At 37.9% G+C, this 27,954-nt stretch overlaps 1 protein-coding gene across 1 annotated transcript; it reads right to left on the minus strand.

Annotated features, from left to right (window-relative positions):
• Nucleotides 1-943: 943 nt before the first annotated feature.
• On the minus strand, nt 944-27,599 carry LOC102280297 (solute carrier family 22 member 10). The gene is made up of 10 exons (XM_005894367.3): nt 27,198-27,599; nt 26,361-26,464; nt 12,757-12,911; nt 12,485-12,653; nt 11,247-11,370; nt 10,434-10,549; nt 5,276-5,490; nt 3,121-3,229; nt 2,436-2,639; nt 944-1,004 (listed from the first exon to the last, which is right to left on the minus strand). The coding sequence occupies exons 1-10, from the start codon at nt 27,597-27,599 to the stop codon at nt 944-946; spliced, it is 1,659 nt and encodes a 552-aa protein (XP_005894429.1).
• Between the last annotated feature and the right edge of the window lie 355 nt (nt 27,600-27,954).

Genomic DNA, 27,954 nt, shown 5'->3' on the forward strand with positions numbered 1-27,954 from the left:
GCATGTTTTCACATTTATGAATGCCCATCACTGTATGCCCTCACCCAAAATGAGACAATAATTTGTTACATCTGCTGTTTTTAAAATGAAAACGTATATTTCAAACTGGATTTGTCTTTTATTAATTACTATTTGTCTTTTAATAATTACTATTAATTAGAAAAGCTTTTCTTATTAATTAGCCATGACACTAAGAATGTAACTTTTAATTTGCAGTGATTATATTTAATACATACACATTTTAAAAATTTTGTATTCTATATTTGCCATTCAATGTTGATAACTTAAAAGAATTTTAAATTACATATATTAATTATTGAAAATATGAAGGGAAAAAATTGCAAAGAGAAAGTAATAATCATTTAAAATTTCACCATTAGAAGGTCAACATTCTTATTTCAATGAATGTATTTCTACATATCACATAATCCTTCTATTTGGAGAGATTTATGATGTTTAATGTATCATGTCTTAAGTGTATATATATGTACACACACATATATATATTAGTATCTGTTTCTGGATTTCTTTTGATGTTTGGTTTCATATCATATATTGTTCTGCACACTTATGGACAGTTCACCATATGCTGTCCCACACATAAAGCAGTCATATACTAATTCCATGATATTCTTTTGCTTCTGAATTCCACACATCAAGTAGTCACATACTAATTCCATGACATTCCTCTGCTTCTGAATTATTTTGTCTATTAATAATTTATTGATAGATCTTAAACTTTTTCAACTACTTTCCCTAAATATTGAACTGCTCATGGAACATGTACCAAGAAATTATATGTTTAAGTGAATACTAAGGCAATAATTATAAATTAGATTCAATTTTCCAGTATATTTACTTGCTACTGTGTAGATATAAAGGAAAACTCCAAGTTTTGTTGTTCATATCTTTCCTTTCCTCCCTGGTCAGTCATAAAATCTCCTTAAAATTTTGTCACTTTTATGCAGAAATCTTCCTCATTTACTTTTCTTGAGAATTGTTTCCTGGAGAAACAAAATAGAAACAACAAATCAACCAGCCAATTAGCAAATAAAAATAAACATTAAAAAATAGAAAAACATGAAAATAAGTTCAGGTGCCCTCCCTGCACAAGTACAAACTGAACTTCTAACCATCAACTTCTTTTTTTTTTTTTAACTTTACAATATTGTGTTGGTTTTGCCATACATCCACATGCATCCATCATGGATGTACACGTGTTCCCAGTCCTGAACCCCACCTCCCACCTCCTTCCCCACACCATCCCTCTGGGTCATCCCAGTGCACCAGCCCCATCAACTTCTTATAATCCAATAAAATCCATAGGGTTGACACTCATTCTGGAAAAGGCTCTGCAGACTGTGCAGACCCAAGAAAGCAGTTTGAAAATTGCTACTCTCACTTGGGTCTGTTTAGACCTCTGACCAACAACACCTTTGGAAAGCCAAGAGGCGAACTGAAAATCTAAGGGCACTCCCCATCTGTTGTGGGTTGAATTATGTCTTTCACAAAATTCATACGCTGAGATCATAACTCTCAGCATCTCAGAATGTGAGATTGCCATATTTGGAAACAAGAATGTCACATATAAAATTAATTAAGATGAGGTTATATTGGACTAGAATGGGCCCTTAATCCAACATGATTAGTGTCTTTATTCAAAAGGAATATTTGGGCATAGTGGTGTGCCAGGGAGGTGTCATGTATAGATTAGAGTTATGCTGCCACAAGCAAAGGAGCTACGAGAAACCAGGAGAGACCTGGAACAGACCCTTCCCTAAAGGCTACAGATGGGGCATGAACCTGCCAACAACTTGAGCTCAGATTTAAAAGCTAGATAACTGTGAGGCAATCATTTCTGTTAAGTAACTGACTTTGTGAACCATGATTATGGGTGCTAGGTCACTAATATACCATTTTTCTTATTTTTAAATATATTTTGTAAGTTTCTATTTTCCCTGTACCAATCTTTCCATTACTTGTGGCAGCAAATTGTCTCACTCTTACGGGCACATACATAATATTAATTATCTTTTCAAAGAGAATCATTAACTCTATGTGATTTTCCTAAATTATTCCTTCATGTTTGTTTCCCTTTCATATACTAGGCTTTTATGGATCTGAGGACCATGAAGCACCATCAGGAATGTGTGTCTCTCATGAGGGCAAGTAGAATGTGCCCTCACAACAGAGATAATTACCATCACTTCAGCACTAAAACTATCAATAAGAACAGGGAAGAGGGAATCTCTGCAGTCTAGACTGGAACACACAGTGGGTAGAAATGACCCTGTCTCTTGTGAAGGCAATGATCTGACATGGAAGTATCCCTGGCAAGGCTCAGTGATCTGAAGGACCCACACATTGTGTTGCCTTTCTCACCTACAGATTCAAAGCACATAGTCTCTTCCAGGGGGTGGGAGCAGGTTACTCACTTATTTTCCACATCCTGGATGGTGTCAGGCAGAGGCAGATGTCTGGTTTCAGGTTGGAGAAGGACGAGAAGACTAGCAATGATGGGGCACACTCCATAGATGATCCAGGGCAGAGTGGGTAGATACACCACTAGGGTCATCAGCAGGGGAGCCAGTGCTGCCCCACACCTACTAGCCATCATATCTATGCCTGCAGCTCTTGCTCTAAATGATAAGTAATAATTTTTGTAATAATTCAGTAAAAATCTTCACTTGTAATTTATGATCTATTATTTTGACATGATTATGGAAGACAATAAAAGACAAATATTAAATACTTGGGTTTGATGACAAACACTTATTTTTGCAATTTGCTCTGTAATTTTCCAGCTGTCTTTGTCAGGGTCAAAGTGTGAAAGACCCATTGTCATCATTAAACAGAACATTACACACTAGACCTATTCTAACAAATGGCCCAAAAGGTTAATGAAATGAAGCACTGAAGTATTGCTTAGGACAGTGCATGGCCCCAAATCTGCTTTTTCAATAAACTGTGACTATAATTGCTGTTAGCGTATCACTAGTACAGTTAAAAACAATTGCTTTATAGTTAACATTTCCTATTATGCTTATTCCCACAACAACCATCAGTTAGCTGGGAAAGTACTTTTTTGGGTGGTGGCAGAACATTCATAAACTCATATACCTGACAAGAGTGGGGAGGAGTTCAACAAAGTGGACAGAAATACTGGTGTTAGAGGCAGCAACACAGCCCATTCCCACACTTGCCAAAGTCACACGCACGGTCTGCATTTCTGGAGACAAGAAAATCAGAGAGATTAAATAACTATGTGGAAGGAATCAGCATCCACCAAATTTAGTCAAGGGGGAAAAACCCTACTGCTTTACCTGTATGTTTGAAATAAGTTGTAGAAAATTGTACGTGGCAGTGATCATGGGGTGGCTGAACAAATGAAAAATGTAAAATTATAAATATGGGTGGTAAAAAGTACATAAAAGTATCTGGATTGATTGCAGCAAATCTCTTCACGTAGGTGAGATTTACTGGAGAAGCAGAAGAAAAAATGAATCTGGCAGAAATTTTCTTTTACTTATTCAGTCCAGTACTTGTTATATCCTAATGGTAGAAGGTAGAACCATCATGCAGTCAATTCCTAAATCTAAGGCTCATCTCTAACTTTGAGGACTTTATGATTAAAATGCAGAATTTAAAGTTATCAGTCATCCTGGTGTACCTGGGAATTAGCAGATTTTAATAAGGTGAGACTTTCATTGATAAAATCAGAAAAGTCCCAGGTAAACCAAAGTCCCAGGTAAACCCAAATGAGTCAGTCAACCTAGAGCAGATACAGCATCGCCATGGGGTAAGCATGACACCAGAGAGTACTAGAAGGACAGGATTAATCTCTGAAAGAACAGGCAGAAGATCTAGATCTAGATCAATTTTAGTTTTGAATGGAAGGAAACCTACTAGGAGAAAATGGAAGAATGGAAACCTACTAGGAAATAAAAATAAGTCAAAATTTGTTGCTGTTGTTTAGTTGCAAAGTCATGTCTGACTCTTTTGTAATCCCAAGGACTATTGCCCCTCCAGGCTCCTCCATCCATGGGATTTTCCAGGCAAGAATACTGGAGTATTGCCATCTGCCATCTGCTTCTTCAGGGGATGTTCCTGACCCAGGGATAGAACCCACATCTTCTGCATTCACAAGCAAGTTCTTTACCATAGAGCCATCTGAGAAGTCCCAATTCAAAATTAGGGAAACACTTGTTCCCTACGTTCAAATGTTCAAAGAATCAGTTTTCTGAGCAATATAAAAAGAAATATAATTATAGCTATATAATATTGGAAACAAACTTTACTGTAAGGCAGTAAGCCTGCGTCATTAATGATATTCTGAGGAGCAGAGTTCACCAGTCTATGAGGATGTAAAGCACACTTCTGCATTGGGAGATGGCAAAACATTGTGCTCACTAAGTTTCTCCTAGTCATTACATAACATCATTCTATTAACATATGAAGTAATCTAACAGGGAATTGACAAGGGTTTCCTCTTCCTGCTCTACACTCTTTCACTACGTAAAGAGGAATTTTTTTTTTCCATTTCCTGGAAGACTTCCATAAGCAAGAGATATAGTTATGGTGACTTAACCCCACAGTCACATGTGGATACATAGATATGGGGAAGTAGACCAGTCATCAAAGCTGGCAATGAGGAGCCCAGAGTGGGCGACCATATCGTGTCCTTGCCTGGAATATAATTGCAAGACCTTGCCCTTCCATGTTTGTTATTAAAAGAGTGAATGAGTGTATGTGTGCTCAGTCATGTCCGACTCCTTGCGACCCCACAGATCTGTAGACTGCCAGGCTCCTCTGTACATGGGATTTCCCAGGCAAGAATATTGGAATGGGTGGCCATTTCATCCTCCAGGGGATCTTCCTGGCCCAGGGATTGAACCTGCATCTCCTGTGGCTCCTGCTTTGTCAGACAGATTCTTTACCATTGAGCCATCAGGGAAGCCAAAAAGAGTGAATGAGTGAAGAGAAAGTGAACAATTGCTGTTCTGGAGAAACTGTCTGAAATAAATGGCACTAGTTTCCAACATTTCCATAATGGAGTGAATATAAACAGATGCCTGATTTATCCCTCAACATGTGACTCATTTCTCAACAACTTATTAGCAGAATTTCTCATTAACAATCATATTGGTTTGAGGGAATACTTAGCCCTTAATTAGGATCTCTCTTTAATCCTGGCTTCCAACAAGTGTGATCAATTGCAGTCCCTGAAGGAGTAGAAAAAGACCCTTCATTTCCCCAGAGCCCAGTCTTCTCTCACCTTGGGGCACAAATGTGTTGACCAAAATGGAAAGTCCCACCAGGAACATGAAAAGCGTCTGGGTTGGTCGACGGCCCATGTGATTCAATACTGGAGGTATAAGACATCGGGTTAAGCCCGTGAGAGCTCCAAAGATGACCTGGAACAGGAATATGTTGCTCCCAAAGTGTTGTAGATTGATGAAGATGCCAAAAAAGGGTATTGTGGTTCCAAATCTGTAGTAAACGAAAAAGGAAAGACAGAAGCCATAAAATTTAGAGCCCAGATGCTACAGTTGATGATTATATTCACCCAGGCAACTAATAGTCAAGGTTAAAGAATAAAGTCCCAATCTGATTTCTCCAATTTTATTTATTTATTTATTTATTTTAATGTATAATTTATTTTTTTTTTTCTAATTTTATTTTATTTTTAAACTTTACATAATTGTATTAGTGTTGCCAAATATCAAAATGAATCCGCCACAGGTATACATGTGTTCCCCATCCTGAACCCTCCTCCCTCCTCCCTCCCCATACCATCCCTCTGGGTCGTCCCAGTGCACTAGCCCCAAGCATCCAGTATCGTGCATCGAACCTGGACTGGCAACTCGTTTCATACATGATATTTTACATGTTTCAATGCTATTCTCCCAAATCTTCCCACCCTCTCCCTCTCCCACAGAGTCCATAAGACTGTTCTATACATCAGTGTCTCTTTTGCTGTCTCGTACACCGGGTTATTGTTACCATCTTTCTAAATTCCATATATATGCGTTAGTATACTGTATTTATGTTTTTCCTTCTGGCTTACTTCACTCTGTATAATAGGCTCCAGTTTCATCCACCTCATTAGAACTGATTCAAATGTATTCTTTTTAATGGCTGAGTAATACTCCATTGTGTATATGTACCACAGCTTTCTTATCCATTCATCTGCTGATGGACATCTAGGAACTGGAGGAATCAAGCTACCTGACTTCAGGCTCTACTACAAAGCCACAGTTATCAAGACAGTATGGTACTGGCACAAAGACAGAAATATTGATCAGTGGAATAAAATAGAAAGCCCAGAGATAAATCCACGCACATATGGACACCTTATCTTTGACAAAGGAGGCAAGAATATACAATGGATTAAAGACAATCTCTTTAACAAGTGGTGCTGGGAAATCTGGTCAACCACTTGTAAAAGAATGAAACTAGACCACTTTCTAACACCATACACAAAAATAAACTCAAAATGGATTAAAGATCTAAACGTAAGACCAGAAACTATAAAACTCCTAGAGGAGAACATAGGCAAAACACTCTCCGACATACATCACAGCAGGATCCTCTATGACCCACCTCCCAGAATATTGGAAATAAAAGCAAAAATAAACAAATGGGACCTAATTAACCTTAAAAGCTTCTGCACATCAAAGGAAACTATTAGCAAGGTGAAAAGACAGCCTTCAGAATGGGAGAAAATAATAGCAAATGAAGCAACTGACAAACAACTAATCTCAAAAATATACAAGCAACTCCTACAGCTCAACTCCAGAAAATAAATGACCCAATCAAAAAATGGGCCAAAGAACTAAATAGACATTTCTCCAAAGAAGACATACAGAGGGCTAACAAACACATGAAAAGATGCTCAACATCACTCATTATCAGAGAAATGCAAATCAAAACCACTATGAGGTACCATTTCACACCAGTCAGAATGGCTGCGATCCAAAAGTCTACAAATAATAAATGCTGGAGAGGGTGTGGAGAAAAGGGAACCCTCTTACACTGTTGGTGGGAATGCAAACTAGTACAACCACTATGGAGAACAGTGTGGAGATTCCTTAAAAAACTGGAAATAGAACTGCCTTATGATCCAGCAATCCCACTGCTGGGCATACACACTGAGGAAACCAGAAGGGAAAGAGACACGTGTACCCCAATGTTCATCGCAGCACTGATTTCTCCAATTTTAGAAGTAAAATTATCATAAATAATTACATGGAGTCACTTGGACTGAAAAGAGATCAAACCAGTGAATTTAAAGGAAATCACTCTGAATATTCATTGGAAGGACTGATAATGAAGCTGAAGCTCCAGTACTTTGGCCACCTGATGTGAAGAGCCAATTCACTGGAAAAGATGCTAATGCTGGGAAAGATTGAGGGCAGGAGGATAAGGGGAAGACCGAGGACGAGATGGTTGTTTGGCATCATCAACTCAATGGACATGACTTTGAACAAACTCTGGGAGATGGTGAAGGGCAGGGAAACCTGGCTTGCTGCTGTCCATGGGGTCTCAGAGTAGGGCACAACTGAGTAAATGAATAACAAATATATGAAAATGATACTCCTTCTGTCTTTCTTTTGTCTGAGTCCCTGAGCATAGAGTTGGCAGTGACAGGAAAGTGTACCTGCTGTGATCAGCAAATTGGATGCTACATAGAAATTGAATGGAGAAGACCAAAACCAGGAATTTAGAAAAATTACTTTTTGAAGTTTGTCTGTATGCTGTGAGTCTGACATCTCCTACCTCAAACCCAATATTGTAAACCATTTCTCTTTTCTCAGTTCAGTTCAGTTCAGTCGCTCAGTTGTGTCTGACTCTTTGTGACCCCATGAATCGCAGCATGCCAGGCCTCCTTGTCCATCACCAGAAACTAGTGATTAAAACTGTGAAGGGACCATGCATGTCTTCTTGACCTGGGAGCATAGTATCCTGGGTTTTAACACAAATCGGGGGAATTCAAAGTTCATATATGATTTCTTAGGGCTAAGAGAATATGTGAGAATTCAAAAGAGCAAACATACATCTACTGCACTGTCAGAAATGGAATCAAATGTTCCAACTTGGGATCAACCTTTTACCCAGAAAACATCTAAAGGAAAAGAGTCCACTTTAATGAACTACTACACCCTGAGAGAGCTAGACTTAGACATTACAACAGAAGAAACACCACAGATCACAGCAATTGCAAGCAAGTCCTCTCTTGACCATTATCTCTGCTTTTTCCTTCCCTTCTGATTGTCTAGGATTCAGGAACAAAAGTCTGTGTCCTAGTGGATATGGGAAAGGTGAAAAAACACAATGCAGTTAAACACAGAAGCAGCCTACTAGGGTATTCCTAGGAAGATGTAAATTGTACAATACAATAGCTACTTTCTTAAGCTTGGGGAAGGTCTATATTGTCATGTATGCTTTTCATTCTTGATTGTTAAATCTTCAAAAATTTAGAATTATATTTAAAATTTCTCCTCTTGACTCTACCAAAATACAAGTACTTATATACTCTCATGACATAATGAATGAGATTTTCACAGGAACCATTGTGCTAACACTCAAATAAAGTGTTAGTCACTCAGTCGTGTCTGACTCCTTGCTATCCCACGGACTGTAGCCCACCAGGCTCCTCTACCCATGGGATTCTCCAGGCAAGAATACTGGGGTGATTTGACATGCCCTCTTCCAGGGGATCTTCCTGACCTGGGGATCCAACCCAGGTCTCCTGCATTGCAGACAGATACTTTACCATCTGAGTTACACTGGAAGCCCCAACACTCAAATAAGCTGAATCCAAATTGAAAACAAGTAACAGTTCACCAACACTGGAGTACATGTAGACACTGTAGCTTAATCATCTGCTGCTGCTGCTGCTAAGTCGCTCCAGTCGTGTCCAACTCTGTGCGACCCCATAGATGGCAACCCACCAGGATCCGCCGTCCCTGGGATTCTCCAGGCAAGAACTCTGGAGTGGGTTGCCATTTCCTTCTCCAATTCATGAAAGTGAAAAGTGAAAGTGAAGTCGCTCAGTCGTGTCCAACTCTTAGCGACCCCATGGACTGCAGCCCACCAGGCTCCTCGGTCCATGGGATTTTCCAGGCAAGAGTACTGGAGTGGGGTGCCATTGTGGAAACTAAATTCCTAGGGAGGAGAACAGCCTACTTTTATACACAACAGAATGGATGAATCTTCATGAATGAGCATAAAGAAAGGGGGCTGTCTCTGAACCCATCTGTCATTTACATTATGTAAAAGAATCAGGCAACATTCATCTGTAGTGAAGAAGATAAGAACAGTTGTTAATTTTTATTTTTCACAGGAGAGGGTAGTGAGGAGAGAATAGAGTCAGGAAGTGGTGCTGGTGGTGGTTATTGTGCAACTGGATAGTTGACATAGGAAATCTTGGGAAATTTGAATTTTCTGTCTTGATCTGGAGGTTGGTTACATTTTTACATATTGGCGTATTCATTGATTTGTATATATTCCTAATCTCTTCAGGTTTATGTATTATTTTTTAATTAAAATATTTTATTATAAAAGTATTTCTTGCACACAGAAAAAGAGAATAATATGTATCCACCATTTCAGCACATTGTCTAATTGCTTTACTTATTTACTCACTTAATAGCATTAAAGTTTTATAGATACAATTGAAGCTCCCTATATGTTCCTTCTTGATCTCTTCTCCTTCAATCCTCGCAAAGGGGCTGATACTTACCATTGACATGCTTGCTCTTCTTACACATGTGTATATCCTATGCACACTGGTATAGTATTGTATATAAGATTGTTTTACCTTTTTTCAATGTAAAACAATTGGCGTCATGCTGATAAATCACAAATCATTCTGAATTTTTCTTTTTCATTATGTTTTTATGGGTGCATCTATGTTGGTGCAGTTGGCCCTAGTTCAATCATTTTAACAGCTGTAAGATATTACATTGTACAAATGTACAAATTTGTACAAATTACATTGTACAAATATGCTACAAATTATTCATTAGTTTTCTATTAGCAGATTAGAATTTTCTGTCTTGACCTGGAGGTTGGTTACATTTTTACATATTGACATATTCATTGATTCATATATATTCATGATCTCTTCATGTTTCTGTTTTAAAATTTTGCTTCAATTAAATTGAAAGATAAATATAGAAAAACAAGTGCTAAGATCTGTTCTTAATGGAAGTTCTCAACAATAGTCTCCAGTTAAGACACAGATAGAGTGATAAAATCTAACTAACTCTTCATCATACAATCAGTTTCTTGTGAGTCTTAGTTGGTGTTCCCCACATCTTTTATTTTCAAATCACCATCTCCCTCTCACAACACTTTTGTAACCTTTGAAATAAATAGTTTTATGCCCCAACTCTTTGAATGTTGCCATGCACTGTGAGCAAGCCCACCTCACAAAGAACAGAAGACAGATTCTTTTTCGCAGCTTGGGTGTGCGGAATAAGTCAAACACAGTAGTTTTCATCTGTGCTGTCTTCAGCTCCTCCTGCATGGTCACTCTCAAACCCTTCAACAACAGCAAACACATATCATTTGCCAACATAGTTCGAGGTATAGTGGTTAGCATTGGATCCCAAAAGGACAGAAATGATGTATTCCCTTTCTTTCTGCGTGTGTGTCCTAAGTCACTTCAGTTGTGTCTGATTCTTTGCTACCCTATGGACAATTCCCCACCAGGCTCCTCTGTTCATGGGATTCTCCAGACAAGAATACTGGAGTGGGTTGCCATGCCCTCCTCCAGGGGATCTTCCCAACCCAGGGATCAAACCTGCATCTCTTATGTCTACCTCCATTGGCAGGCAGGTTCTTTACCACTAGCACCACCTGGAAAGCCCCTCCTTCTTTCTAGGGTAACATATTATACATGAAACCACAAGTGTGAATGTGATATGAAGGAGTATGTAAGGAGTTAAGGGAAACTCCAGGAAATTAAATGGCAACAACAAAATTTTGAAAATGAGGGCATGGTATCCAAGGGAGTACAGAGCCTATAGATTCAATTCAGGAAATGAACTAAAGGAAGTAGTTGCACAGCAAGCAAAGCTTCTTTTCTCTGAAATAGACCTGAAAGATGAGAGAACTGAGCTTGTCTTCTCAACTAACTGCCCTGTTAGAAAATCAGCTTGTCTATCTCAAGAAGAAGAAGGCAGGTGTCAGTTTATTTCTTCTCTACAACCCTTAACCACCTTCTCTTCCCTTCTCACCTCCATGTTCAGGGTTGCTTCAGCATTCTTCATTCCATTTCTGTGTGCAACTTTCTTAAGTTCCTTTAAGCCCTCATCTGGTTTATTGGTGATAATCAGCCACCGAGCAGATTCCACCAGCCACCTGAAGAAAGGCACATAAGTGCAGTCAGCTCTCTTTTTTAATGTATTGTATGCTTCTTGACAGCAGATGCTTTTTGCCTTCCATCTATATCCACCATTTCACTTGTTGGATCCACAGACCTTGGAGTCAAATTTCCTCTCTGCTTACTCAGGAAGAGAATTTCCAAGAAGCTTATGAAGTTTAAGGTGGAGCGTCCTTCATATGCATATTCTCTTTGAAAGCTTTGCATGGGATCTAGCAACTTTGTGAATATAGTATATATTTATAATATACATTCTTTTAAAAAAGAAGCCCCCAAATGATGTAAGCTTATAGCCCAACAAATATTGCAAATACTCTTGCTGCTACCAACATTGTTGGTACCTAACTACACAAGTGAGTCACTTGTTTACATCTGCCTCAGATTTCTCATCAATAAAATGGGGACTGTAGTGCCATCTTCTTTGTAGAACTGGAAAGAGGATAAAATGACTTAGGAGATGATTCTGACAAGGACTACACTCTGCTCCTTCTTTGAACTCATCTCAATGTATTAAATCTATAGTCATCCTTCTGTGATCACTTAAGCTGATTCTCCCTACCATAAGTAAATGTTTGTTAAAACTATTTAAGGGAAAAGGAAGTGCTGAACACATAACAGAAATCACCCTATCTACATGCCATTTTTAGTAATGTAGAAATTATGCCACTATTTTGTCAACTGGCTATATGAACAAATTTGCTGCCTCTTCCTTTATCCAAAATCAGCAACAACATAGAAAATTGCTGAATCTTTACCATATTGGATTCATTCCAAAGCTCAAAAAACAGTATTTTTAAAATATGTCTGATTTTATACTAAGGAAAATAATATTAGCCTAACTCTGACCACTATACTGGGTAAAACTTATAAAGATGGCAGAAAATATCTAGAAACCCCAGACAGAAAAGTCATTATTACTCTGTGTTCTGCTTCTCAAACCTCAAATCCCACAGAGTGAGCAGATGAGAGACATGGGTTTTAGGTCCAAACAATACAAAATGGTCCATGGAATAAGAAAATCAATATATCTTAATTCAATATGCATTTTCATCCCAGGTTCCCATAAGACAGAGTAAGAGAGAAAGCTCATACCTTGAGGAGAGAAAGAAGACAAAGAAAGGTACAGATACCACCAGCTGCAGGGTGCGCCACTCTCGAAAGACAAAAGCCAGTCCTCCCAGCATCATCTGTCCCATACTAAAGGTACAGGCTACCAGTGTTAATATCATGGCTTTTGACTGGGATCTTGTCCACTCTATAACTGGAAGAAAATCCAAATGGGATATTAATGTCACATAAAGATGAAATTTCAAAGTGATTTTTAAGGCATGGAAAATGGGAGGAGACCAAAATTGTTGACTTACTCAGCATAATGTTGTTTGCCACGATGACCACAGCAGAACAGCCTGACCAGAAGCGTATCGAGCAGTAAATGAGGAAGGTGGGAGCAAAGGCTGCACAGGTCCCAGAGATGGCCAGCTGGAGCAAACAGCACCTGAGAATCAACTTCCGCCCAAACCTAAGAAACAGAATCTGCTTAGATGAAGGGAATAATGATAACTTGTGGTAAAAACATAAGAAACCAAAAGAATACTCTGAAATTTAGAGAATGTTTTAACAAGTGATTCTTTGTAATTGAAAACGTTTAAAAAAGAAGGGCTAAATCAACAATAGGAATCTCCTTATTTTTTTTTCTTTTTTCTTTTTTTTTACTGTAATACTTTTATTTTGACATAATTTTTTTTACAACCTTTTGATTTGATTTTATTTTTTTTAAATATTTAAAGTGACATTGGGATGCCTGATATACATTGTAAAAAGAGTCCTGCTATCTTGTTAAGTAACAAGGCCATCACCTTACATATTTACCTTTTTTTACTTTTTTGGGTGAGAACATTTAAGTTTGACACTCTTAAAATTTCAATTATAGAATACAATGTTATCAACTATAGTCTTTATGTTATACTTTATGTCCTCAGACCTTATTCATCTTTTTTTTTTAAATTTATTCCTTTATTTCTCATGTGTTCCCCATCCTGAACCCTCCTCCCTCCTCCCTCCCCATACCATCCCTCTGGGTCGTCCCAGTGCACCAGCCCCAAGCATCCAGCATTGTGCATTGAACCTGGACTGGCATCTCGTTTCATACATGACTAACACTCTTTTTCTATAGACTAACAAGACCAAAACCTCATCCTCAAATCACCAAATGGCCTCTGACACCAAGTGGCACCATATAAAATAAACTATAATGTTGGAACTTGGAAAATACCATAAGAACCCACCGTACTAACATAGGTATTTAGCAAAGTAGAGAGTCTGTACAGTGTTCAGAACACAAGGGAGCTAAAAGTGTACTTGGGTCTCTAGGACCAGACAGGTTAAGGTTAAACTGATGTAAAAGATCAGTGGACAGAGTTGTTGAAGGTTTATAACTGCCATATAACCCAGCAATCCCACTGCTGGGCATACACACTGAGAAAATCAGAATTGAAAGAGACACATGTACCCCAATGTTCATCGCAACACTGCTTATAATAGCCAGGACACGGAAGCAACTTAGATGTCCATCAGCAGACGAATGGATAAGAAAGCTGTGGTACATATACACAACGGAGTATTACTCAGCCATTAAAAAGAAAACATTTGAGTCAGTTCTAATGAGGTGGATGAAACTGGAGCCTATTATACAGAGTGAAGTAAGCCAGAAAGAAAAACACCAATACAGTATACTAACTCATATATATGAAATTTAGAAGATGGTAACAATAACCCTGTATGCGAGACAGCAAAAGAGACACAGAGGTATAGAACAGACTTTTGGACTCTGTGGGATAGGGCAAGGATGGGATGATTTGGAAGAATGGCATTGAAACATGTATAATATCATATGTGAAACGAATCGCCAGTCCAGGTTTGATGCATGGTACAGGATGCTCAGGGCTGGTGCACTGGGATGACCCAGAGGGATGGTATAGGGAGGGAGGTGGGAGGAGGGTTCAGGATGGGGAACACGTGTACACCTGTGGTGGATTCATGTTGATGTATGGCAAAACCAATACAATAGTGTAAAGTAATTAGCCTCCAATTAAAATAAATTCATATTTAAAAAAAAAAAGAGCCACTCTTTGATGAATCTAGATTTATAGTCTTCAAGAAGTGTGCTTTTCTAGAAAAGAATATATAAGTATCATAACCCAGACAGCAGACATTATATAAATTTCTCAGAGGAAAGAATTATGAAAGATGAAGAATGAAGTGAAAAGTAAGGTGAAGGACAAATAAGAAAAAATGAATTCTGTGTTCCATGAGCATCAAGAAAATAGGGCCTTAGTGGAGGCAACCTGGATTAAACAGGATCTGCTAATCTATATGCCAGTAATAAAAACAGATAGACAATCTGGAATTGAAAATTCCTCTGCAATCCTTAAAACATAATTCTTAAAATGCTCAAATAATTTACCCTAAAAATAGAAAATGTGAACCATAGGAACCAGCATCACCAAAAAAATCGTAATTATTATCACCATCAAGAAAATAATGCAGAAAACAAACAAACAAAAAGAGAGAAATGTTCGAATGAGAAAAATCAAAACAACAACCACATCTTGAGTTGCAGTGCCATGCACATTGCTTCAGCACATGCCCTAACTGCATGGGCCAGCCTTGGCCCTTCATACTTATAACTCTGGTCTGAGTACAGGGTGGAGGTCGCTGCATGCAGCACCCTATGAGCAAGTGAAATTAGACGAAGCACAAAGGAAAAGGGGGGGAAAATATCCAAAGAAACAAGAGGCTGGAGATGTTGACACTGGTCCAAGCTCTCAAGGCGATAGAGAGAACCACAGCAGAAGCCTTGGTAATCCCCACCACATGCTCTTCTGGGCATTGTCAGAGCCTAAGAGCTGGGGTTAGAAGAGACAGCAGTTCAAATCCTGGTGACACCAGGTTCAAGCTGGGAAACCAGTGAAGAGAGACTTCTGGGATGCTGTCAAGAGCAATAGATGATTGATTTTGGATTGTAATCTTCCCACGGACAGTTGCCCAGTCCTCAGTTCTATGAGGCTTTTGCTCATCACAGGGCCACACATAGTGCTGCCCTTAGAACCTGAGTAAAAATTCGCTCCTCAGCCACAGCCTCCCAGCTCCATCCCTCCCAAGTATCCTCTTCCCAGCAGATCAAGCCCCACACCTTTGGAGTGGGAACACTGACTCCAAGACCCTACACTACCAGAGTACTAACCCTAGGGAGTAACAAATAGTGAGAACTCACACAAAGGAAACCACTTGAATACAAGACCCAGCATCATCCAACCACCAGCAGCACCTTGTGCAAAATGCCTCACCCAAACAACAAATAAAACAAAAATACAAACCCAATCATCAGCAGACAGGATTACCACCTCACTCTGCCTTGCCCATCAGAGGAAAATCAAGCAAACAAACAAAAACTCAGCACAAATTTCACTCTATACGAAGTTTACACAAAGCGCTGGACCAACCATAGGAGGGAAGAAACCAAAATGAAGAAAGAATTCAACCTTTAAGTCTGGGAAAGGGAGACCTCAAACACAATGAATTAAAAAAAAATAGTGTAAAGGCAGAGAAATACTACACAAATGAAGGAACAAACTAGAAACACAGAAGTCCAAATAAATGAAGAGGAAATAGGCAAACTACCTGAAAAAGAATTCAGAATAAAGATAGTAAAGATGATCAAAAACCTTGGGGAAAAAATGGAGAAAATACAAGAATCAATTGACAAAGACCTAGAAGAATTAAAGAATAAACATACAGAGACAAACAATACATTTACCGAAATTAAAAATACTCTAGAAGGAATCAATAGCAGAATATCTGAAGCAGAAGAATGAATCAGTGAGCTGGAAGATAAAATGATAGAAATAACTTCTGAAGAGCAGAATAAAATAAAGGAATGAAAAGAACTGAGGATAGTCTCAGAGACCTCTGGGACAATATCAAATGCACCAGCATTTGAATTATAGAAGTCCCAGAAGAAGAAGAGAAAAACAGTTTATGAGAAAATTTTTGAAGAGATTATACTTGAAAATTTCTCCAACATGGAAAAGGAAATAGTCAATCAAGTCAAGAGGCACAAAGAGTCCCATACAGGACAAACTCAAGGAGAAACACACCAAGACACTAAACAAACTAACAAAGACTAAACACAAAGAAAGAATATTAAAAGCAACAAGGAAGAAACAAGTAACATACAAGGGAAATCCCATATGCTTAACAGTTGATCTTTCAGTAGAAACTCTGCAGGCCAGAAGGGAATGGCAGGATATACTTAAAGTACTGAAAGGGAAAAATCTACAATGAAGATTACAGTACCTGGCAATGATCTCATTCAAAATTGATGGAGAAATAAAAAGCCTTTCAGACAAGCAAAAGTTTAGAGAATTAAGTACCACCAAACCAGCTTTACAACAAAAGTTAAAAGGACTTATATAGTCAAGAAATACAAGAGAAGTAAAAAGATCTACATAATCAACCCCAAACAATTAAGAAAAGGGCAATAGGAACATATATGTCAATAATTACTTTAAATGTAAATGGGTTAAATGCTCCAACTGAAAGACACAGACTGGCTGAATGGATACAAAACCAAGGGCCATATACATGCTGTCTACAAGAAACCCACTTCAGACCTCAAGACACATACAGACTGAAAGTCAGGGGATGGAAAAATATATTCCTGCAAATGGGAAGCAAAAGAAAGCTGGAGTAGCAATCCTCATATCAGACAAAATAGACCTTAAAATAAATAGGATTACAAGATATAAGGAGGGACACTACATAATGATCAAGGGCTCAATCCAAGAGGAAGACATAACAATTGTAAATATCTATGCACCCAACATAGGAGCGCCTCAGTACATAAGACAAACACTAACAGACATAAAAGGAGAAATTGACAGTAACACAAGAATAATAGGAGACTTTAACACCCCACTTACACCAATGGACAGATCATCAAAAGAGAAATTTAATGAGGAAACACAAGTCTTAAATGATGCATTAGGTGAGATGGATCTCATTTATATCTTCAGGACATTCCATCCAAATGGAGAAGAATACACCTTCTTCTCAAGTGCACATGGAACATTCTCCAGGATAGACTGCATCTTGGGTCACAAATCAAATCTCAGTAAATTTAAGAAAATTGAAATCATATCAAGCATCTTCTCTGATGACAATGCTGTGAGACTAGATATCAGTTACCAGAAAAAAAATGGTAAGAAACACAAACACATGGAAACAAATAACACATTTCTAAATAACCAACAGGTGACTGAAGAAATCAAAAGGGAAATTAAAAAAATTTCTAGAAACAAATGACAATGAAAACACGACAACTCAAAACCCATGGGATGCAGCAAAAGCAGTTCTAAGAGGGAAATTTATAGCAGTACAATCTTACCTCAAGAAACAAGAAAAATATTGAATAGAAAACCTAAATTTACACCTAAAACAACTGGAAAAAGAACAAAAAGCCCCAAAATTAGTAGAAGGAAAAAAATCATAAAGATCCCAGCAGAGGGACGACCCAGAGGGATGGTATGGGGAGGGAGGAGGGAGGAGGGTTCAGGATGGGGAACACATGTATACCTGTGGCAGATTCATTTTGATATTTGGCAAAACTAATACAATTATGTAAAGTTTAAAAATAAAATTAAAGTTTAAAAAATTTAATATTAATGAATGCATATTTTAATCGGAAACAAGTGTGTTATTGGTTTGTGTGTGTGTGCTCAATTGCTCAGTTGGGTCTGACTCCATGGACTGTTTTACTAGGCTTTTTATTGTAAAAAGGTGATACCCATTTTAGGCTTCTTGGAAGAGCAATTAATCTGACCTTTTTTTTCCGAATGTGAAGTTCAACTCACAGGTGACTGAAAATTGATTCTAGTGATATTGAATAGCATTTCCCTTTCCTAATTCTGACTGTGTCCTTTTATAAGTAATCATCATGATTAGCATGCATCTAAACTGTTGTTACTTGGAGTACTTGACTACTCACAAATCTCACCATGATTCTGGAAATCCTCAGATTCCTGGTGTGTATTTGTTGATATTAATAGTTCTATTATCTTTATTGGTTCAATCACACAATGTCATCTAAGATGCTGCAAGACCTTGTACACAGGGTATGGATTGTGGGAAATAAAATTTCAGTTTTTATAAAAAAATCCCAGCAGAAATAAATGAAAGAAGCAATACTAAAGATTAATAAAACTAAAAGCTGGTTCTTTGAGAAGATAAACAAAATTGACAAGCTTTAAGCCAGACTCATAAGGAAGAAAATAGAGAAGAATCAAATTAACAAAATTAGAAATGAAAAAGGAGAGGTTGCAACAGACAGTGCAGAAATACAAAGGATTATAAGAGATTATTATGAACAACTATATGGCAATAAAATGGATAACCTGGAAGAAATGGACAGATTCTTAGAAAAGTTGACTCTTCCAAGACTAACCAGGAAGTAAAAGAAATTATGAACAGCCCAATTATAAGCACTGAAATTGAAGCTGTGATCAAAAATCTCCCCCCAAAAAAGTCCAGGACCAGATGGTGTCACAGGAGAAAACTATCATTCGAATCTTTTTTTTTTTCTAATTTTATTTTATTTTTAAACTTTACATAATTGTATTAGTTTTGCCAAATATCAAAATGAATCCGCCACAGGTATACATGTGTTCCCCATCCCGAACCCTCCTCCCTCCTCCCTCCCCATACCATCCCTCTGGGCCATTGCCATTCTCCCAAATCTTCCCACCCTCTCCCTCTCCCACAGAGTCCATAAGACTGTTCTATACATCAGTGTCTCTTTTGCTGTCTCGTACACCGGGTTATTGTTACCATCTTTCTAAATTCCATATATATGTGTTAGTATACTGTATTTATGTTTTTCCTTCTGGCTTACTTCACTCTGTATAATAGGCTCCAGTTTCATCCACCTCATTAGAACTGATTCAAATGTATTCTTTTTAATGGCTGAGTAATACTCCATTGTGTATATGTACCACAGCTTTCTTATCCATTCATCTGCTGATGGACATCTAGGTTGCTTCCATGTCTTGGCTATTATAAACAGTGCTGCGATGAACATTGGGGTACACGTGTCTCTTTCCCTTCTGGTTTCCTCAGTGTATATGCCCAGCAGTGGGATTGCTGGATCATATGGCAGTTCTATTTCCAGTTTTTTAAGGAATCTCCACACTGTTCTCCATAGTGGCTGTACTAGTTTGCATTCCCACCAACAGTGTAAGAGGGTTCCCTTTTCTCCACACCCTCTCCAGCATTTATTATTTGTAGACTTTTGGATCGCAGCCATTCTGACTGGTGTGAAATGGTACCTCATAGTGGTTTTGATTTGCATTTCTCTGATAATGAGTGATGTTGAGCATCTTTTCATGTGTTTGTTAGCCATCTGTATGTCTTCTTTGGAGAAATGTCTATTTAGTTCTTTGGCCCATTTTTTGATTGGGTCGTTTATTTTGAGGAATCAACCTACCTGACTTCAGGCTCTACTACAAAGCCACAGTTATCAAGACAGTATGGTACTGGCACAAAGACAGAAATATTGATCAATGGAATAAAATAGAAAGCCCAGAGATAAATCCACGCACATATGGACACCTTATCTTTGACAAAGGAGGCAAGAATATACAATGGATTAAAGACAATCTCTTTAACAAGTGGTGCTGGGAAATCTGGTCAACCACTTGTAAAAGAATGAAACTGGACCACTTTCTAACACCATACACAAAAATAAACTCAAAATGGATTAAAGATCTAAACGTAAGACCAGAAACTATAAAACTCCTAGAGGAGAACATAGGCAAAACACTCTCCGACATACATCACAGCAGGATCCTCTATGACCCACCTCCCAGAATATTGGAAATAAAAGCAAAAATAAACAAATGGGACCTAATTAACCTTAAAAGCTTCTGCACATCAAAGGAAACTATTAGCAAGGTGAAAAGACAGCCTTCAGAATGGGAGAAAATAATAGCAATTGAAGCAACCGACAAACAACTAATCTCAAAAATATACAAGCAACTCCTACAGCTCAACTCCAGGAGAAAACTATCAAACATGTAGAGAAGAGCTAATGCCTATCCTTCTAAAATTCTTTCCAAAAATTGCAGAGGAAGGAACACTTCCAAACTCATTCAACAAGGCCACAATCACCCTGATACCAAAACCAGACAAAGACAACACAAAAAAAAGAAAATTAGAGGCCGATATCACTGATGAACATAGAAGAAAAAATCCTCAACAAAATTTTAGCAAACAGAATTCAGCAACACATCAAAAAGCTCATATACCATGATCACGTTGGGTTTATTCCAAGAATGCAAGGATTCTTCAATATATTCAAATCAATCAGTGTGATACACTATATTAACAAATTGAAAGATAAAAACATATGATAATCTCAATAGATGAAGAAAAAGGCTTTGACAAAATTCAGCATCCATTTATGATTAAAACTATTCAAAACATGGGTATTGGAACCTAGCCAAGGTTCCGATGTTCCAACCCAACCTACTTATGTTGAGGAACCTATCTCAACATAGTAAAGGCCATATATGATAGGCCTACAGCAAACACTATGCTCAATGGTGAAAAACTGAAAACATTTCCCCTAAGATCAGGAACAAGACAAGGATGTCCACTTTCACCACTATTATTCAACATAGTTCTGGAAGTCCTAGCTACAGCAATCAGAGAAGAAAGAAAAAAAAGGAATCCAGATTGGAAAAGAAGAAATAAATCTCTCACTGTTTGCAAATAACATGATACTGTACAAAGAAAACCCTAAAGATACTATCAGAAAACTACTAGAGCTAATCAGTGAATTTAAAGTTTTAGGATATAACATTAAAACATAGAAATCACTTGCATTTTTATATACTAACAATGAAAAATCAGAAAGAGAAATTAAGGAAGCAATCCCATTCACCATTGCAACACAAAGAATTAAATATCTAGGAATAAGTTTACCTAAGGGGACAAAAGAACTGTATACAGAAAGTTATAAGACACTGATGAAAGAAATCAAAGATGACATAAACAGATGGAGAGATATTCCATGTTCCTGGGTAGAAAGAATCAATATTGTGAAAATGACTTACTACCAAACACAATCTATAGATTCAATGTGATCCCTATCAAATTACCAATGGCATTTTAAAAGAACTAGAACAAAAAATTTCACAATTCGTATGTAAACACAAAAGACCCCGAATAGCCAAAGCAGTCTTGAGAAAGAAGAATGGAGCTGGAGCAAATCAACCTTCCTGAATTCAGACTATACTACAAAACTAGTCATCGAGATAGTATGGTACTGGCACAGAGACAGATATCTAGACCAATGGAACAAGATAGAAAGCCCAGAAATAAACCCATGCACCTTTGGGTACCTTATTTTTTTAAAAGAAGGCAAGAATATACAATGAGAGGCAAAGACAGCCTCTTCAATAAATCGTGCTGGGAAAACTGGACAGCTACAGGTAAAAGAATGAAATTAGAACACTTCTTAATATCATACACAAAGATAAACTCAAAATTGATTAAAGACCTAAATGTAAGACCAGAAACTATAAAACTCTTAGAGGAAAACATAGGCAGAACACTCCATGACATAAATCAAAGCAAGATCCTCTATGACCCACCTCCTAGAGTAATAGAAATAAAAAAAAAAGTAAACAAGTTGGACCTGATTAAACGTAAAAGCTGTTGCACAGCAAATGAAACTATAAGCAAGGTGAAAAGACAATTCTCAGAATGGGAGAAAATGATAGCATATGAATCAATTGACAAAGGATTAATTTCCAAAGTATACAAGTAGCTCACACAATTCAATACCAGAAAAGCAAACAACCCAATCAAAAAGTGGGGAAAAGACCTAAGCAGACATTTCTCCAAAGAAGACATACAGATGGCTAACAAACACATGACAAGATGCTCAACATCGCTCATTATTAGAGAAATGCAAATCAAATAACAATGAGATATCATCTCACACCAGCCAGAATGGCCATCATCAAAAAGTATACAAACAATACAGGAAGCTTGGGGTTGGTGCACTGGGATGACCCAGAGGGATGGTATGGGGAGGGAGGTGGGAGGGGTGTTCAGGATTGGGAACACGTGTACACCCATGGCAGATGCATGCAGATGTATGGCAAAACCAATACAATATTGTAAAGTAAAAAAAAAAAATTTTTTAAGTCTAAAAACTGTAAATGCTGTAGAGGGTGTGGAGAAAGGGAACCCTCTTGCTCTGTTGGTGGGAATGTAAATTGATACAGCCACAATGGAAGATGGTATGGAGATTCCTTTAAAAACTATGGCAAAACCAATACCACATTGTAAAGTTAAAAAATAAAAATAAATTAAAAAATAAAAAAAACTAGGAACAATACCACCATACAACCTAGCAATCCCACTCCTAGGCAAATACCGTGAGGAAACCAAAATTGAAACAGACACACGTACCCCAGTGCTCATTGTAGCACTATTTACGATAGCTAGAACATGGAAGCAACCTAGATGTCCATCAATAGATGAATGGATAAAGAAGTTGTGGTACATATACACAATGGAATATTCAGTTCAGTCGCTCAGTCGTGTCCAACTCTTTGTGACCCCATGAATTGCAGCACACCAGGCCTCCCTGTCCATCACCCAAACTCATATCCATCCAGTCAGTGATGCCATCCAGCCGTCTCATCCTCTGTCATCCCCTTCTCCTCCTGCCCCCAACCCCTCCCAGCATCAGGGTCTTTTCCAATGAATCAACTCTTTGCATGAGGTGGCCAAAGTATTGGAGTTTCAGCTTCAACATCAGTCCTTCCATTGAATGCGCAGGACTGATCTCCTTTAGGATGGACTGGTTGGATCTCCTTGCAGTCCAAGGGACTCTCAAGAGTCTTCTCCAATGCCACAGTTCAAAAGCATCAATTCTTTGGTGCTCAGCTTTCTTCACAGTCCAACTCTCACATCCATACACGACAACTGGAAAAACCATAGCCTTGACTAGACGGACCTTTGTTGGCAAAGTAATGTCTCTGCTATCTAGGTTGGTCATAACTTTCCTTCCAAGGAGTAAACGTCTTTTAATTTCATGGCTGCAGTCACACTCAGCCATAAAAAGGAATCCATTTGAGTCAGTTTTGATGAGGTGGATGAACCTAGAACCTATTATACAGAGTGAAGTGAGTCAGAAAGAGAAAGATAAATATCGTATTCTAACACACATATACAGAATCTAGAAGAATGGTAGTGAAGAACTTATTTACAGGGCAGCAATGGAGAAACATAGAGAATAGATTTATGGACATGGGGAGTGGGGAGGAGAGGGTGAGATGTATGGAGAAAGTAACATGGAAATTTACATTACCATATGTAAAATAGACAGCCAATGGGAATTTGCTGTATGGCTCAGGAAACTCAAACAGGGGCTCTGTATCAACCTAGAGGGGTGGGGTAGGGAGGGAGATAGGACGGAAGTTCAAGAAGGAGGGGATATATGTACACCTATGTCTGATTCATGTTGAGGCTTGACAGAAAACAACAGAATTCTGTAAAGCAATTATCCTTCAATAAAAAAATAAGTTAAAAGAACAAGAACAACAACCACATGAACTAATTGCTATCTCTATCAAATGATAGAAATTACCATATGGGTTTAAAAAGAGATGGACTTTTATGCTGCCCACTATAGTACTTAAAATATTATAGATTGAAAGTCAATTGACAGAAAAATATATATACAATTCAGGTAGTAATAATAAGATGACTAGAGTCTTTATATCATCATTAAAGAAAAAAATTTCAAAACAAAATTTATTTACAGACACAATAATGCTGAAAACAACAAGTGTATCTTTACTCAGCAACGGTGAACTACATGAAGCAAAACTGACAGTATTAGATAACAGAATTTATGATAGAGATATATTTGATACACTGATACCTTTAATTTTGATACAACTAACACTATATAGACTTTTCATTTTAATCTCTTTAGAAGTACAAGTCAGTAATTAATTATACTCATCATATCATGGAACCATCAACATTGTCTTTTTTGAAAACGTTTTCATCAACCCAAGACAAATTCTCACAATTAAGCAATAACTCTCCATCCCTGCCCTTTATCCTTTTGAAAATTTTAAACTCTCTCTCCATTCGTTTGCTTATTCTGGATATTTCATATAAGTGGTTGCCTACAATTTCCTTTTGTGCCTGGCTTATCACTTAGCATAATTTTTTGAGGTTCTCTCATGTTGCTCAAAGATGGGCACAATAAAGGACAGAAACAGCAAGAACCTAACAGAAGCAGAAGAGATTAAGAAGAGGTGGCAAGAATACACAGAAGAACCATTTTTTTAAAAGGTCCTAATGATCAAGATAACCACCATGGTATGATCACTCACCTAGGTCACTCAGCAATGGTTATAGGACTGCAAAAAGTCAGTTTTAATTCTAGTCCCAAAGAAGGGCAATGCCAAAGGATGTTCAAACTACCATACAATTGAGCTCATTTCACATGCTAGTAAGATAATGCTTAAAATCCTTCAAGTTGGCTTCACAAGTATAGGAACCAAGAACTCCCAGATGTGCAAGCTAGATTTAGAAAAGGCAGAGGAATCAGAGACCAAATTGCCAACATCCATTGGATCATAGAAAAAAAACAAGGAAATTCCACAATGAATGTAAATTGATATAGCCACTACAAAGAACAGTATGGAGATTCCTTAGAAAACTAAAAATGGAACTACCATATGACTCAGCAATCCCATTTCTGGGCATATACCCAGAGAAAACCATAATTCAGAAAGATACTTTCAATGTTCTTGCAGCACTATTTACAATAACCAGGACATGGAAGCAGACTAAATGTCCATCAACAGAGGAATGGATAAAGAAGAGGTGGTACATATATGCAATTAACGTTAGTTTAGTTAAGTCACTCAGTCATGTCTGACTCTTTGCAACCCTGTGGACTATAGCCCACCAGGCTCCTCCAACCATGGGATTCTCCAGGCAAGAATACTGGAGTGGGTTGCCATTTTACTCAGCCATAAAAAGGAGCAAAACTGTGCAATCTGCAGAGATGCAGTTGGACCTAGAGACTGTCATACAGAGTGAAGAAAGTCAAAAAGAGAAAAAAAAGTCATATAATAACTTTTATATGTGGAATATAGAAAACAATGTAGGTGAACTTATTTGCAAAGCAGAAGTAAAGACACACACAGAAAAATGGGCATATAGATACTAGTCGGGGGAGGAGGAGTGGGATGAACTGGGGGACTGGGATTGACATAGACACACTAATATGTGTAACTATTACATAACACTACATAGTCATAACTACTATGTATAACTACTATAACCACTGTGTAACACTACTATGGATAACTAAGGAGAATCTACTGTGTAGCACAGGGAACTCTACTCAGCCCTCTGTGGTGACCTACATGGGAAGAAAATCCAAAAAAGAAGGGATATATGTATACAAACAGCTATTCACTTTGTTGTACAACAGAAACTAATACTGTAAAGTAACTATACTCCAATAAATATTAATTTAAAAAATAATTTCAAATTGAATGTTCTTTCTCTAGCAACTCTTCCAGTTCCAATAAAGCAGTTTCATAATAATAATAAAAAGCTATTCTGAAATGCCCCCAGATCTTATGGTGATATCATTTCTGTGCCCAGTACAGAGATCTCCATGGCAACAAAATTGCATTCTTCACAATGAGTCCAATCCTACATTTCCATCTGTAGCTGCTTGGGAACTAAGGAAACCCCCAACACTATAAACTGTCTATCAGAACTCAATAAAGACTTATTTATGAAACAATTAATCATAAACTCTGAAAACAACACAGAGTAGGGCAGCAATGATCTGGAGACATACCTATCTGAGAGATGACCATATATGAAGCCTCCCACCAGCATTCCAGCCATGAATAGGGATTGAGCTACTGGTTTCTGTGACTGATGGTCACAAATGAGGTCCCACTGGAAGAGAAGGAAACCAGCACAGAGGAGCTTCACAGAATCTTATAGTCTTATAGCCCTCAACGCTCACTCAGTCAAAAAGCCATCAGTGAAATTCATGTCCGCTGGCTTCTCTTTACCACATTTACTGATCTATACCATTAATGTCTCAGCTTATGCATTGTTTTCTTCTAATAATCATCAACTAAATCTTCTAGGTTATATTAGGGCCAATCTTCATATTCACTTAGCACTGCATACCTCAGTGGTTCTCAATCATTTCCACACACTGAAAACTTTGAGGTTGCCTTTTCAACAACCTAGATTTTTCAACAGCTCTAGATTTCACATCTAGAGCGAAATGCACTCTGATTTGCTTGTATGACAAGTATCCAGGAAAGGACTTTAAAAAAAATTATACAAATATTTATAATTTGCAACTAGACTGAGAGCAAATGACCAAGAATAATTTTCCACAGTTTATATCAAGTACTTCTCACATTATGTGAGAACTGATGGTTAGGAAAGTAAACTTAAACCTTTGTAATACTAAAATTCATATCTAGTTATTGATTTCACTGTCATCAATTGTGCTTGGCAATTAAATAAATAAGTAATCAGTTTTCTTAAAAGAATGAAAGACAGCTGGCTACACTATCTATTCAGTGAATGAAGACATGAATCTTCAGACATGACTTTGTGTTATTCTGAATACCCAGACCATATACTTAGAAGAGGTAAATGGGGCCTTTACCTCTGTCACGATGGTGGAGGAGAACAAGCTGTGGTCATACACCCAGCCGTCCACACAGGGCTCCGTGTCCAGGTCAGTCATGTTTGGGAAGGTCCCATTCAGGTGAAGGAGTTGCCACTGAGGGTGGAGGAAACGATGACATTTCTCTGGCTTCAAGTTTGAATCCAGTGGGATAGAGATTCTCAGGAGAACATCAGGACTGAGGAATCCAGTGTCATTATCAGAGGCAGTGTCATTATCAAGAATGTGGACCCAGCAACGATGACGAGGAATGGCCGCAGTGAAGTTCTCCAAAAGTATTTGACAAACTATTATCATGAGGGAAGGAAGAATTAAAGCCATCTGAAGGATCTGGAATTTTCCCAGGCCACCAACTTCATCCAGGAGCTCCTCAAAGGCCATTGGGCAAAGGCAATCTTCAAGAAGAGTCAGAATGACCTCAATTCTAGCTTCAAAGGAGAAAAAGCTTTCCTTTCATTAATTCATGTTAGATCTGTGTGACTCACACCAGTATCTCGTCAATGTGTCCCATCCCCTCTCTACTGCAACAGAGCAGTGGGAGCAGTTTTCTTAGTCTTTCTGGAATCAGAAGGTATCACTGTTTTAGTAAAGTTATAAACAAAGTTATTTACCAAAGACACTTCTATGTGATGTAAACCGTTAAATCTGTTTAAAGATTTACTCTCTGAAAACACTTCCCCTCAGTTATTCTGTAAAATCAATATTGGACTTCAGCATGTACATATTCTCTAAATGT

Source organism: Bos mutus, chromosome 22, assembly GCF_027580195.1.
Source record: "Bos mutus isolate GX-2022 chromosome 22, NWIPB_WYAK_1.1, whole genome shotgun sequence".
Taxonomy (NCBI): Eukaryota; Metazoa; Chordata; class Mammalia; order Artiodactyla; family Bovidae; genus Bos; species Bos mutus.

Bases quoted from the DNA above. Each gene is read 5' to 3' on its own strand.
- LOC102280297 (XM_005894367.3), bottom strand. From the start codon at position 27,599: ATGGCCTTTGAGGAGCTCCTGGATGAAGTTGGTGGCCTGGGAAAATTC. The intron at 26,465-27,197 runs GTAAAGGCCCCA...CTTCTCTTCCAG, and splicing joins CCTCCACCATCGTGACAGAG to TGGGACCTCATTTGTGACCA. The intron at 3,230-5,275 runs GTGAGAGAAGAC...TCTTGTCTCCAG, and splicing joins CAACACATTTGTGCCCCAAG to AAATGCAGACCGTGCGTGTG.